This window comes from Salvia hispanica, chromosome 4 (assembly GCF_029641045.1).
Source record: "Salvia hispanica isolate PSC_SH4W2 chromosome 4, Shi_PSC_v1, whole genome shotgun sequence".
Classification (NCBI taxonomy): Eukaryota; Viridiplantae; Streptophyta; class Magnoliopsida; order Lamiales; family Lamiaceae; genus Salvia; species Salvia hispanica.
The window spans coordinates 27,187,905-27,202,652 of record NC_142695.1 but is presented as its reverse complement, the minus strand read 5'-3'; the positions used below and the strand labels follow the sequence as shown (position 1 = coordinate 27,202,652).

Below are 14,748 nucleotides of genomic sequence, written 5' to 3'. Positions count from 1 at the left end.
GTTGGAAGAGAAAATGATTATAACTCTGCTTTTGAGAGTGTATTTTGAAATGAATTTCTTTTCCGACAAACAATAATAAGAAGTTAAGGACTTAACTTTGCTTTTAAGGAAGGAAGTTTTATAAAAAATTTGAACTGCCATTTTTTTCCGCCATTTGATATTTTTCCTATTGATATGAGAATTATTTAGTTGTTGACATTTCTTACACTTTATTGACACTTTGTTATTTTTTTTTGACATTTGATTTGCTGGCTGTTGACATGTATTTTATGACCATAATTCATGAACATGTGTCCATTAGGCGAAAAAAAAAAATTGTTTGTTTTAATTATAAGTGTTTTTTTTGAGTTGTTGACATTTTCTATGAAGGCTATTAACGAGTTGTTAACATTTTTTTATAAGTTATTGACATTTGATAATCAGGCTATCGTCAAACTGTTGAGTTTTTTGCTATAATTTGATGAGTTTTGGTATGCAAGCTATTGACATTTATTGTATGATAATGATGCTAGAACTTGTGTCAAATTAAAAAAATAAGGAAAAACAGTTGTATATTTTTTTATTTAAAAGGATTTTTTTTAGCTGTTGACATTTAATTCAAGTTGTTGACATATTATTATAGACTGCATGGTTTAAAAATCAGTTGAGATAATTGTTTTACATATCCATCTAAAAAATATGATAACATCAAATATTCAAACCACTCTTTGTTCAAATCAGAATAAAACAGTTGTTTACTTATTGCTTCTACGGCTAAACAATTCCTTGTACTTGTTCTGTAACGCAGACAATCTTTGCTTGTTTGCATTCATCCAGACGTTAGCATCGCGTATCATATCCATACACTTCTTGTTGCTCTCTAATGTAAGCATTGCTTCGCAATATCTTCCTCTGAGTATCTGTAGAATCCTTAAGCCACGTGGAGAAAAGCCGACATTCCATTCCATTCCCTTTCTGCCAAAGTAAGTTTCCATATGTCTCATCAAATATATACCACTGTCTTCTTTATTGGTGCTTGTTGCCCAATCTAAAGGAACAACTTTGTATGAAGACTTCTTTATATTTACTGATAGCTCTGATATGTTCTTCTCTTTGAAGTATGCCTCAAACATATCTTTCTGCAAATATATAAAAAAAAACTAAATTAAACTGTGTATACAAAGCATTTCAACAAGATGCATAAATTATGTCAACAGAATGTAAACATAATGTCAATTATATTGAAAAAGCATACCAGTATTCCAACATCAAGGCTATACTTTTCCAATGGATCCTTGTCTTTAGGTGGTTTGACACTATCTGTTTTCTCAATTTTGTTGATCTTCATCCAAAATACAACAAGGTAGTAATAGCCACTTTTAAAACGTGGGAAGAAGACCTATAATACATGGGATATAAAATTAGACAAAAGAATTTGACAATACCTGTCCAAATTTATGTTGGTGACATTGTGAGATCTTTGTACAAAAATAAATATCTTACCAAATCAATTTTTCTCTAATCGAAGTCTTGTATTCTTCCAGTCTCTTGATCAATTCGTGACATAAAGTTGTTCTTGGATTGTAATGGATTCCAATGAGGCTCCCGATTTGTTATATTCAAATACTGCATTTAACATTTTTTGTTAGTGAAATCTGTCATTCAAAGTAGTTTTCTTATAAATTTAGATTACTCACGCATGGGGATGTTGTTAGAAACAGGCATGGAGGAGATGTTTCTGCCCTTTCCTTTTCTCTGGAGTTCAGGTATACTGCTCATACATCAATTACACCTATTCTGATTTCTGTATGTGGTTTCAGAGATGAAAACACTCCTTTGCTTGCCCAAACAAAGCCATTAGTGTAGACACATGTATCACTGAAATGAAAGCGTGCAGACAACATTTAAACATCATTCATAAATTATGTCAACTGCATAGAAATATAAAATTATTGTATAGATTATTAAAAGAATTAAATTATACATACTCATTTGTTCCTTCAGTTTCTACTATGTAGTAGTACATATCTCTTTCATGTTGTTTTCATATTCACAGCTCGTATTTCAAATGTTGAGCGTAGCACCGGACTAGGACGCATTTCAGCACGAGTCCGTCTCTCTCTAGCTTCAGCCAGTGGAATCTCAGTGATCGGAACAGGGTTCGGGTTCTATTGTCAGTGAATAGTGAATTTAATGTTACTTGCAATTACAAATCATGTCAACTATATTATACTAACCATGTCAATAACTAATATAATTATGTCAACTACGATACATATCGTGCACATACAAGTTATGTCAACTACTATACATGCTTTCACAACTACACATACATGCCATTTTAACAACTATTACAAGCAATGTCAACAACAATGCAGTCATTTTTTTTAAAAATAATAAGGTTAATTTTAGTTATTTTACCTGGTACACAGTCATTCTTCTCTCTGTGTTTTCAGGAGTTTTTTCTTTTTCCTCGTGCATCTTCTCTTTCCCTTTATGTCCTTGTTTTTGTATGTTCCATTCGGGAGGTGTGTCATCCAGTGTTTCAATTCGCTCTCGCATCATATACTCAACAATTGAGCATGCAGCTGCATCCTCCATGTCTTCCTGAAACTCCATAAGTACAATTTTGTAATTAATATTGAAACTCCATGCTATACCATGTCAATTATATATTTATCTATGTCAACTACGATATCCACAATGTCAATAACTTATATAAAATTATATACAAAACTTCTAGAGTTTAATATAATCATTATAAACTGTACTTGTTCATTTATGATATCAACAATGGTGTTTGTTGTCTTGATTGCTTCTTCATTGTTGCTGATTTCACAGTCACTGCATGCTTTTGATAATATGTGCAAGACATTTTGTGTTCTTAACTCTATATCAACTTCAACTTCTGCTTGAATTTCCAAATCACTTCCCCTGTTCTCAAATCCTATAAGTGATGCTTGAATATTGACATGTCCAGGAGATTCAGTTGTTGGTGATGCCCTATCAGCTTCAAATTCTGCTTGCATTTCCAACTCACTTCCTCTGTTCTCAGATCCTATAAGTGATGCTTGAGTATTGACATGTCCAGGAGATTCAGTCGTTGGTGATGCCCTGTCAGCTTCAACTTCTGCTTGAACTTCCAACTCACTTTCCTTGTTCTCAGATCCTAAAAGTGATGCTTGAGTGTTGACATGTCCAGGAGATTCAGTTGTTGGTGATGGCAGTGTGTTGTCATGCTCTGAAGCATTGACTTCTTGTTGTTGGAGAGATGGGGATGATGTCCGTGGAGATCCTAGTATGGCTGTCGAGATAGGAGAGTTTGATTCGTTATCACCATTACACATCATGTTCTCCTTACTTTGTTCGTCTTCTTCAACAGCCTTCAGGATTACCAACTGGTGAGGTAGGTAAATTTTCTGTATTTCTTTGTTCTACAGCCTGTTCAAAAATTAGTTCAACAATGTTACTTTCTAAACTGTAGGAGTAATCCATTGTCAACTAAGAGAAACATATATTAACGAAATGATGTATTAATCTCAATATAGGTTGATTATGTGCTTACTTTATCAAAGAAATCTCCCAATCTGAAAGTTGGAAATTCATTCAACTCTTCAAGTGTTTCGTTTTCTTTTTCAGCATTTCGTATTGAGTCAAACATTGCTTTCCAGTTATCAACAACAACATTGTTATCTATATGAAATGACTGGGACAAATGCAGGAAAGTGTCACTCACAGATACAACCGGAGATTTTTGGCTTCCAATTGCGCTTCTAGCAATATCACAAACAAATCCGAATAAATCATTATTCTTGATCTGTGAAGAAACTTATTTGAGGACTCTAACAAGATTGGTCCTGCCATCATTTATCTGCTTGATGTATTTTACTACATTTGTCACCATATCTGATGGGAGTAGGTTCTAAGAAGAAGACCCAACTCCACTGTCATCAACATCAACACTTTGTTCTTCATTCCCTTGCAGCTGCTCCTCATTACGAATGTATCTCTTCTTTATATGTCCTAAACCAAAAACTCCTGCACTGATCTCTCTATCTTCTCTAGCCTGAAGATGCTCACTTTTCCATCCTTTCATCAATGGAAATGTCCAAGGAACAGGACGCTTGTCTTGTGTAACTCTGTCTAAGTAGTAGAGTTGCATATGTTAAAAAATGCATGTCAATTACTAGTGTGTAGTGTCAACTCAATACACAAGCCACTTAAATAACTAATACAACTTATGTCAACTATGGTACAAGCTATATCAACTACACATACAACCTAATGTAATCATGTTAATAATATGTAATGCAAAATGTAAAACATACCATAAGGAAAGGAAGTCGTCCAGCAAAGGCATTCTTCTCTGTGATCGACCAATTTTGCTTTGCAAATTTGAGCACAGATATTATATACGAACACCAATTGACATTTCTCACGTTATCCAGATCATCAATTATCTCTCCAATCTTAGATTTTACCATTCCACATGTTGATTCTAGTAATACCAAGAACATTCTCTTGAACTGTCTTCCTCCTTGAAGATCTTTCAACATAACATTTTCAACAGCGTTATGGTTCACACTTCCTGTTTTCGTACCACATTGTTGTACTATCTTCCTCATCAAAGCTGCATTACTTTTACACTTATCTCTGGAGTAAGTAATGTCACCTCTTGGAAATCCGTATACAAGCTCCACATCCTCTTCAGTGATATGAATTTTTTTTTCCCATTATTAAGCTTTATCTTGCACTTATTTTCTTCAAAATTTTTTAATATTTAATAATGATAATGCTAATCTACTAGGAATGTAATCAACTTTGAAATGTAGGACACTCTCGAAACCCAACTCCTTCACAGAATTAATCTGTTCCTCATTCAGTTTGCTTATTGCATCAACAAAATACATCGACTTCTTTTCACTAGAAGCCTTTGAGATAAACTTTCGGCAATAACAATCTGTTTTCCATCCTTTACACTTTTCTTTTGCTTTTTCTTAATAATAATTAACTCTTTCTGAGATACTGAGGTACTCCTTTTTCGCTTGGATGTTTTTCTGTTTTCTGGTTTAAAATCAAACATAATCAATCTATATCAATTATACAAATATCATGACAATAACAAGTGTACTTTGACAGCAAGTGCATGTATATTACTAAAATTATGTCAGTAGATATACCAAGCACAATTAACAGAATTTCAGGTATTTAGTATGGTCATTAACAGGTATATCCCATAATAGTAAGAACAATTATCTTATTACTATTATGTCAATAGTTAAAGTTTATAATATTGACATACCATGTCGTATATCTTATAAAGTTTATGGCAAGCATACTCAATTTACATAAATATGACTATGTCAACAACTATTTAAACAAGCTTACAATATGTCAATAGCTATTGACATACTTCTACAACCATATATATGTTTTCTACAATCATCCTAACAGCCATTGAAACAAGCATACACTATGTCAATAGTTGTTGACATACTACTACAACCATACATTTGTATGTTTTCTACAGCCATCCTAACAGCCATTCAAACAAACATACACTATGTCAATATAATTATATCAACACCTATTCAAACAAGCATACACTATGTCAACAGTATATTATTATAGTTATGTCAATAGATATAGCAAGCACAAGTAACAGAAGTCAGGTATGAAGTATACTCTGTCAATTAACACGTATATCCCATATATAGCAACCACAATTATCTTATTATTATGTTAATAGTTAAAGTTTATAATGTTGACATACCATGTTGATTATCTTATAAAGTTTATGGTAAGCATACTCTATTTACATAAATATGACTATGTCAACAACTATTTAAACAAGCTTACAATATGTCAATAGCTATTGACATACTACTACAACCATACATATGTTTTCTACAGCCATCCTAACAACCATTGAAACAAGCATACACTATGTCAATAGTTGTTGACATACTACTACAGCCATACATTTGTATGTTTTCTACAGCCATCCTAACAGTCATTCAAACAAGCATACACTATGTCAATATAATTATGTCAACACCTATTCAAACAAGCATACACTACTATCAACAGTATATTATTATAGCTATATCAATAGCTAGTATATAAAATGTCAATAATCTTAAAAATTTAAACAAATCCTTAACTGGAAGATAATGTTTGTTCTCTTCCGATTCTACCATCGCTAATCAGCAAAAAATTTCAGCAGGAATCGAATTCATAAAAAATGAAATCTAGATGTGTTTTAATACACCAAAATCGAAGCAATATACTTAAAATTTGAACCAATTTCTTAACCTGAAGAAGTCGCTTCAACCACCGCCGATTTGGAATGCCGATTCTCTTCGATCGCTGCTTCAGCCAATTCAACTACAATCGGTGTTTCAGCCGATTCTTTTCGATTTTGCTCTTCGATCGTCATTGTAGAAAACTGTGTTTGAATGTGTACGGTTTGAATTTTGAAGATCAGCGAGATTTTGCAGATTTTGAAGGTGTTCGAATTGTAAGAATTGTATGAAGATTTGAAGATTTTTCAGTAGAGTTTTAGAGAGGGTTTTAGAAATTTGTTTGAAATACAATTTTATGTTATACGCTTTTTTATTAATAAAATTACAATTATACCCCCGTGTTGACATAATGTTGTATCTATTGACATTTTGTTAATCTTGTGGATTAGTGGCCCATATTGCATCACATTTCTCAATTTAGCTAAATAATCTCAACCTAACAAGACCCTACATATCAATTTGTAACATTTTCCATGGTAAATTTGTTGTTTTATGTAGTAGTTAATATGTACGCTAGTTACTGACATACTTGGATTTTGCTTGCTTTTATAGAGTAGACTTTGATGATTTTGATTATATTTTCTTTATTTGACATGACTATGGCTACATTTGAATATTTTGGTATTTTGCCATGTTTGTTGAAATGTGATAGAAAAAAGATAAAAAAATAAATTTATGGTGATTCTGAAGTCCAATCAGCCCCTAATGCATATCATTTTCTTCGCCTCTGAAAGAGATTCACGCGGATACCTTGAACGCCTCAATTGGAGTCCGGTAGAGGAAGTTATGGCCATTATACGAGCACTGCACTGTCAAGAAAATCCCACCCGGGCGGGTCATTTTGGCCCCGTAACATCCACCCGGACGGGTCACTTCCACAAAGCGTGAGAAAAACATAAAGGTTCATCTAGACAAGTCATTTCCAACCCCATTGTTTATCCGGAAGGGTCAAATTTGGCGGGCCTGATTTTTTATGCTAGAAACGTGATTTTTTAATCGAAAAAAAGAGAAAAACATCAAGGGTTCATTCCATTCTCCACCTAAACCCTCCTACACTTCAAACACACCCCAAGAACACTTAGAGAGAGAGAGATCGAAGATTGAAGACTTCCAATCAGAAGATTGAAGTTTTAACTCCATAGATTTGTTTCCACATGAGTATCTTGTTGCTTTCTTTATGTATTTCACTGAATACTTTGTATTAAACTTGGTTTTTATGAAGAACATGAGTAGCTAAACTTTTTTTGTGGAATTCTTGGTGATGATACACTAATTTCATAGTTTTTATTCAGACGATTTTGCTCTTACCTTGCTCGTGTAGTTGTTTGATTATTCTTGGGTGTATTCCTTTCAATTGCTTGATCACCACTTGAATGTGTATGATTAATTAGATTAATCGGGATATGAAATAATTAATATGGAAATAAGAATAATTCACACCTTAGTTCAATAGAACTCGGGAGAGTTAGGGTTATGAGTGAGGTATTTGATCTTTCATGCTTATGGGAGTTAGGTGTTAAGGGTTAGAATGAGACTTCAATCCTATCACCTAATCTACAGGTTTCTCACCTCTTGAGAGGGTTTAATCTATTATTGTGATCTACTTAATTACTCTAGGGACACTAAAAAGTAATACAAATTGATTAGATAAGAGCTTGAAATTGGGCATCAGATCCTCGAGTTCTACAATTCACCACATTATCTTTTATTATCTTATTTATTTGTTTAATTTTTCATTATTACATTAGTAGTTGAATTAGAACAAAAATTCCTTTTGATTGTCTATATATTAGTCAAACTTAGTTCGTGGTAGTTAAGTTGACACAATTAGTCTCTATGGGATACGATACTCTTGCTTGCTATTTGCTACACTGATCTCATACAATTACGGGTATAACTTGTGGTAAAATAAGTTGAGTCAGTTACTACTCGGATCGAACAAATGGAAGTCCAATAAATCCCCCATCAAGCTTTCATTGATGAAGTGTCAATTAACCTCTACATGTTTAGTTCCGTCTGGAGATGCCCACAGTTCCGGAACCGGCGGTTATGGTTCGGAACCGCTGGTTCTAGTTTTGGAAACTGTCAAACCGAAACCGTTCCGCGAGGATGTTTCGCGATCACGGTTTCGGTTCTAAAACCGTCGGTTTCGGTTTTGATCTAGCGGTTTTCTGGAAAAAATACGGTTCCGGCTCGGTTTCATGGTTTTTCGGTGGTTTTTCGCGGTTCGGTTTGGAACCGCCCAGAACAGGCGTTTCCGGCGCGGTTTTGGTTTGGGAATTCTAGAGCCTGAACCAGCCCATGGTTCAAAAAGTGACGATTTCGGTTCCGTTTAAATCTCATGGTTTCGGTTTGGAACCATAACCGCCGGTTACGGTTTCGTGGTTAACCGCTCGAATCGTAAAGCTTGGGCATCTCTAGTTTCGTCATGCTAGATTATCGAGTTCTAATAAATACTGATTGTTGTCTTATTATCACAATATAGCCAACTACTCTGTGCATGTGGGATTTAATTTCAGTGATCAACCTTTGTAGCCATAGGATCTCATTTATTCCACTCTCAGTTCCATGATACTCAGTCTCAACACTCGACAGTGCTACCACTTTCTACTTATAGCTTCTACATGTAACTAAAATTACCTCTACAAAGGTGAAGTATCTAGCTATATATTTCTGGTCGTTTGGATTGCTAGCCCAATCAACATCAATGTAACCATCAATCTCCAATTGTTCTTTCTTCTCCATAAAATATCCCATATCCTATAGTGCCTTTCAAATATCGCACAAGTCATAGGCTTGCATTCATATGGTCTTCTTGAGGTCGATGCATGAACTGAGTTACCTTTCTGACTGCAAGGTAGATCAGTTTTCCTACTAAGCATTGATACTTTTCTCAATCAGCCAACTTAGCTCCTTCACCAATCCTTAACCTAGACAAATTCACGGTTCAAAAACCGTCGGTCTCGGTTTAGAACCGGCGGTTCATGGTTCATAAAAAGAATGAACTTGAACCGGCCCGGTATGGAATTTGACAATTCCGGTTCACATCCCGAAACCGCCGATTCCGGCAATGGTTCAAATCGCCAGTCTTTTTGTTGGTTTCAGTTCGAAACCGACAATTTGTTTTTTTCCAAAAAAAAAGTTAGGAATTTGATTTTTCAAATCAATTTTTACTTATTGGTCATACTTAAAGTTAGAAGATTTTATTTTTATCAACACTTAATGTGGACATGGGTCTTTAAGTTAAAAGAGAGTTTATTGGATGACTCTCTTTTATAGCAACACATTCTTGGATGTTTTGCTCTTTCTTTCAATGTGGGATAAAAGTCATTATTTATAACTACATGATAGATCTCCATCATTCTTTGTCTATATTAGTTATCTATCTTCTATTATTATAATTTAACAACAAACGTTATTAGTTCATTATTTCTTTATCATTATTGATTCGTTCATGTGTATAAATTTATGTATATGCTAACTAATAATTACTATTATACACATTAAGAGAATAACTATTATGCAAACAATTATTTTGCTATATACAAATCATATTACTCATTATTTTTTTATTCTCATCTATCAAAATATATTCAAATAATAATTTTATTTATAGAAATTGTACTACATCTATTAAAATAATTATTATTATACAAAATCATATTGTACTAATATATTAATATATAAATTATACTACACCGTTATACAAATAATATTTTCTTTAATTGTCTAATTTTACCATTATTATACTTATTTTATAATTGTTGTTTATTTTCACATTTTAATCAATACAAGTGATGGATTTCTTTTAGACACGGGATTTAAGAAAATGATACTCTCTTCGTTCCAAAAGAGTATGAACTATTTCCTTTTTCATCCGTCCCTAAAGAGTATGAACTTTCTAATTTTGAAAAATTCAAACAATATACTCTTTCGTCCGCGAATAATTGTCTCTTATTTCCTTTTCTCATATGTTCGTGCGTAATAGTCCCATTTACTCTTTTATTTCAATAAGTGGATTTCACATTCCACTAACGCGTCTCAATCACGATTTATTATAGTAATATACAAAATTATACTACCTCCGTCCCCCAAATTTTGACACACTTTGTAACAGCCCGCCCTCCTAGGGTACAATAAATGCGGTGGCTGCTACCCAAACAGACTTCAAAGAAGTAAACATAGGCTAGGGTTTCATTTAAAGAGTATTGACCAAAAGATTTGAAAGAACTATCAGAGTATTTAAAACAATAACTTAACCTAGAAGTTTAAAAGAAGAAGGAAGGTATCATAAATAACGATCAAAACATCTGAAGAGTATGACGTAATATCCAAGACGAAATCACAAGAAAAGGCTAAGGTCTCAAACCGAAGGCAAGATGCCAATATTCCAAAAAAAAATTCTAAAGTGTATCAAAATTCAGCGGAAGACGACCAAGAGAAAGAATAGCTATGTATGAAGACACAACTATGCTTGAAGTTCATAACCACCATCTTAATTAATTAACAAGCTCAACACCCGCCACCACTCGCCATCGTTCAACCTGCACATAAGGAAAACACATGCAGGGCTGAGTATTTTGAAATACTCAGTGAGCTCATTGCCAAAACATTTTATAAGTTATCCACCCTTACCAAGTGAACTCGAGTTTTAAGCAGTTATAAGAGAAATATCACGAGTATCACAAAATATATTTTCATAGACTGGCCAGTCAAAATAACTCCCCATTTTCCTCAACAAAATAACAATCACAAACATTCTATGGTGCGACGAAAGTGTGGCCACACTTTTCGCCCACGAGACCGGCCGACTAGCAAGGACGGCTCCCGATCCCATCGTGTACACAGCCTGGTAGGGCTTGCGGCCCATACTCAGACCCGAATTCGTATAAGCATATCCAATATCACATTAAAAACAAACATAGGCATGGCATAACAGTTAAACCACCCTTATAACACCAATTCATACGTTTGACAAAATAAAAGAGAGTTTTAAGAGTAAAGCCCACCTCGACTGCTTAGTTTTCAAGTAGTTTCGCTTTTCCGTTATCCGGCTTCGCAACCAAAGGTTCACCTTTTAATCACATAGGCACATATCTCAAATTAGGTTCAATACTACTCTTACTCATGCATGTCTCATTACTTTTCCCTCTTCCCATCGATTTATCTTATCATTACTAATTAATCAAGATCATGCTTATCACACAATATTATTTAGCCATCAAACACACACTACACAACACTACACACACACACACACGTCGCACACACACACACACTAATTAATCAAGATCATGCTTATCACACAAGATTATTTAGCCATCAAACACACACTACACAACACTACACACACACACACGTCGCACACACACACACGTCGCGCACACACACACGCCACACACACACACATGAACATATTCCCACATCCCTTTTATCCCACTTTCACTCAACCAAGATGCATGAGGGTTCAAGAAGACCGATTAATCGGTTAGAAAGAAGAAAAAGAAGAAGTAGAAGAAGAATAAGAAGAACTCATAAACAAAATACCTTTTTAGAGAAAAACAATCGGTAGAAACAAAGTAGAGACTTGGTTCTTCAAGAATCTTGGCGTTCAAACTCTAAATTCTTCTCAAAGGATGACAAAATATTGGTGTGTGGAAGAAGAAAATTTGAGAGAGTGAGGAATGGTGGGGGACGAAAATTTGGGGTCCAGGGTTGGGGTCTTCTCTTATTTATAGTGCTCAACAAGATCTTTAGGTAATTAGAATAGAATATTTGGTAAGATTTTATTCTACGCAATAAATAAAATAATATTGTGAAGTAGGGAAGAAGAATTAACAAAAATAGATCCTAGGGCAAAATCTCATGACTTTCGAAAATTAGGCTCCCAGAATAGCCAAGGCTTTGTTTTGGTATATTTTACGGAGTAGAATAAAATATCACGGAACAAAATAAAAATAAGAATTCTCCCAATCTTGGAGTATAAAGTGGCGTCCCTATGCCTATTCAAATAAGGCATGGATTTTTAAATATTGCCTAGAGTAAGGTAAGGCAAGATCTCTTGAAGTATGGAAAGATTTGGTAGAATAATTAAATTCTAGGTATGGAAGGAAATCAAGTAAGGAGTCAAACAAAATAAAATAATTCTTTCCTTCCCAAATATAGTGATTTTCGAAAATCACTAATAAATAAAGGGGGGGGGGGGGTTCGATTTTCTCTAGAGATAAGGAATAATTGGGTCTTGGATTTAATTTGGATAAATATCCCAAGAATTAAATTAAATCCGGAAAAATAGAATTTCTTCTTCAAAAATTCAAGGGGTCGAAAATCTCAAGAATTAGGGTGACAAGTATTTATGGAATTTTCTCTAATATTCTCACCCACCCTTAAACAATTAATTTACCACATAAATCTCATAATTTAATAAATCACATGCCACATCATAAAATCAATAAGTTTGACTTTTCAAACTTTCAACGCAAAACCTAGACTCAACTCGGCCATAGCATCACATGCAATAAATGCATTCTCGATTCCACGTCATCACTAATAAATTCTAGGGCTCTAAAATTAGGGTTCTAAATTCCGAGATGTTACACACTTTGACCCGGCATGAGTTTTAAGAAATGTAATGGAAAGTGAGTTAAAAAAGTTGTGGGATGTGGGTCCTACTTTAAAAGTATTAATTTTATAATAAAATGTGAGTAGGAATGAGTTAGTGGAATATGGGGTCCACTACCAAAAATGGTAAAAAGTGAAGTTTGTCAAAATTTGGGGGACGGACCGAAATAGTAAACTATGTCAAAATTTGGGGGACGGAGGTAGTAACTCATATTCCACTAATTTTTTTATTCATATTTTAATATAGTCCTTAAAACTCGAATTAAGTCAAAATAAGACAATTAATAACGGACAACCGTATAGTAGTATTCTTTTAGTAATAAATATGAAAAACTATATAAAACAAAATATTAATAACTTAAAATGTTGTCCTAAGTAGTTGTAAAAGAATGAATATTACCTTAGAAAACCTCAAATTATTCAATGTGAGCACCTTAAAGTCTAATTCTAGGATAAAATTCTAAACCAACATGTTTGTAACAAATAAAAATTAGTCATTTGTAGAATCCTATATGAATTAAACTAAACGTTCAATTCATGAAATGTTTTTCATATTTTCGTTCTTAATTTTTACAATAAAATAAATATTAAAAGTTATAAAAAATAAATATAAGTATAATAGAATTGTAAAGAAATAAAAGGAGAAGAAAAGTAAAGAAAATAAAAAGAGTAAAAATTTATATTTACAATATTAAACCTGCAGAAACCTTTATACACGTATGAATTATACTCCCTCCGTTCCATAGGAGTAATTTAGTGGGTCATCTTCTTCCTAAGAATACCTGTAACAGCAATTAATTTCCCAATTCACGTCTGCAAATTTGAATTCATAGATTCAACTCAGCGACTTCAGCCCATTCTCAACATTAATTTCACGCAATTTAGTCTTCAATAACTTTGATTTAGGAAAGGCTAAAGACTGTTTTTTTTAAATTTCAAAAGATTTTAGCAATAGGATGACAGGGGAAAAAAAATTTGGGAAGGGCTTGAGCCCCTCCCTGGGCCTTACTGTGTCCGCCCCTGAGAATGGGTACCACTTCATTAGAGAGAAAAGAATTTTCAAAATTAGAAAATGCATACTCTTGTGGGACAAACTAAAATGGAAATAGTACATACTCTTATAGAACGAAGGAAGTACTACCAACAAATGAACCAGAATACTCATATATTTTATGGCACAAATTGGACGGACTTATCTTGTTAATCATGCAAATGTTGCAGGTTACACATAGAGCAGCGAGAACTCCCGAATCGCAATGGAAAAAGTGGACATGGATATCAGAAGGAGACCTATTCCTTAGAGGGGCATATTTTATCGAGTCAGGTGATAAGGATTGGGTGAAGAAGCATCCTCAATATTACGACAAGATCATGGCAGTTCATGGAACAAACGTAGCAGACTTGACTAAATTTTCTGGTGCCCTAGGTTGCAAGATAAGACTACCATGTTAGGAAACGGTCTCTTGTCATGTAAAAAACTAAACTAGCTCTAGATGTGTAGATGTGTAGATGTATAGATAGTAGTATTATTTATAAGATATATATATATATAGACTTTCACGATTAATAACAAAATAAGATAATTTGAATTAATAATTTGTAGCCCAAATAGCCCGTTGGACTAACCCCAAACTCGATATAAATTCTTGGTTGCATCCTTAGTCTATAAAGCACTGTTTCGTTATTTCATCTTTTTTACTCCAAGTTGAAATATCCATAAAAAAGGCCATCATTGTTATTATTTTCATATACATCAAAATTGTGTAATCGCATTTGCATCTCTACTAGGCCTGGCCGAACCGACTAGTCGATTAACCGACACCAGCTTTTTTTCAAAATTCAG

The 14,748-nt window shown here is 33.8% G+C and overlaps 1 protein-coding gene across 1 annotated transcript; it reads right to left on the bottom strand.

The window, feature by feature from the left end:
- Positions 1-734: 734 nt before the first annotated feature.
- LOC148927590 (uncharacterized) lies at positions 735-1,327 on the bottom strand. The gene is made up of 2 exons (XM_089070088.1): positions 1,235-1,327; positions 735-1,118 (listed from the first exon to the last, which is right to left on the bottom strand). Exons 1-2 carry the CDS (start codon positions 1,325-1,327, stop codon positions 735-737), a joined length of 477 nt encoding a protein of 158 aa, XP_088926214.1.
- Positions 1,328-14,748: the final 13,421 nt, after the last annotated feature.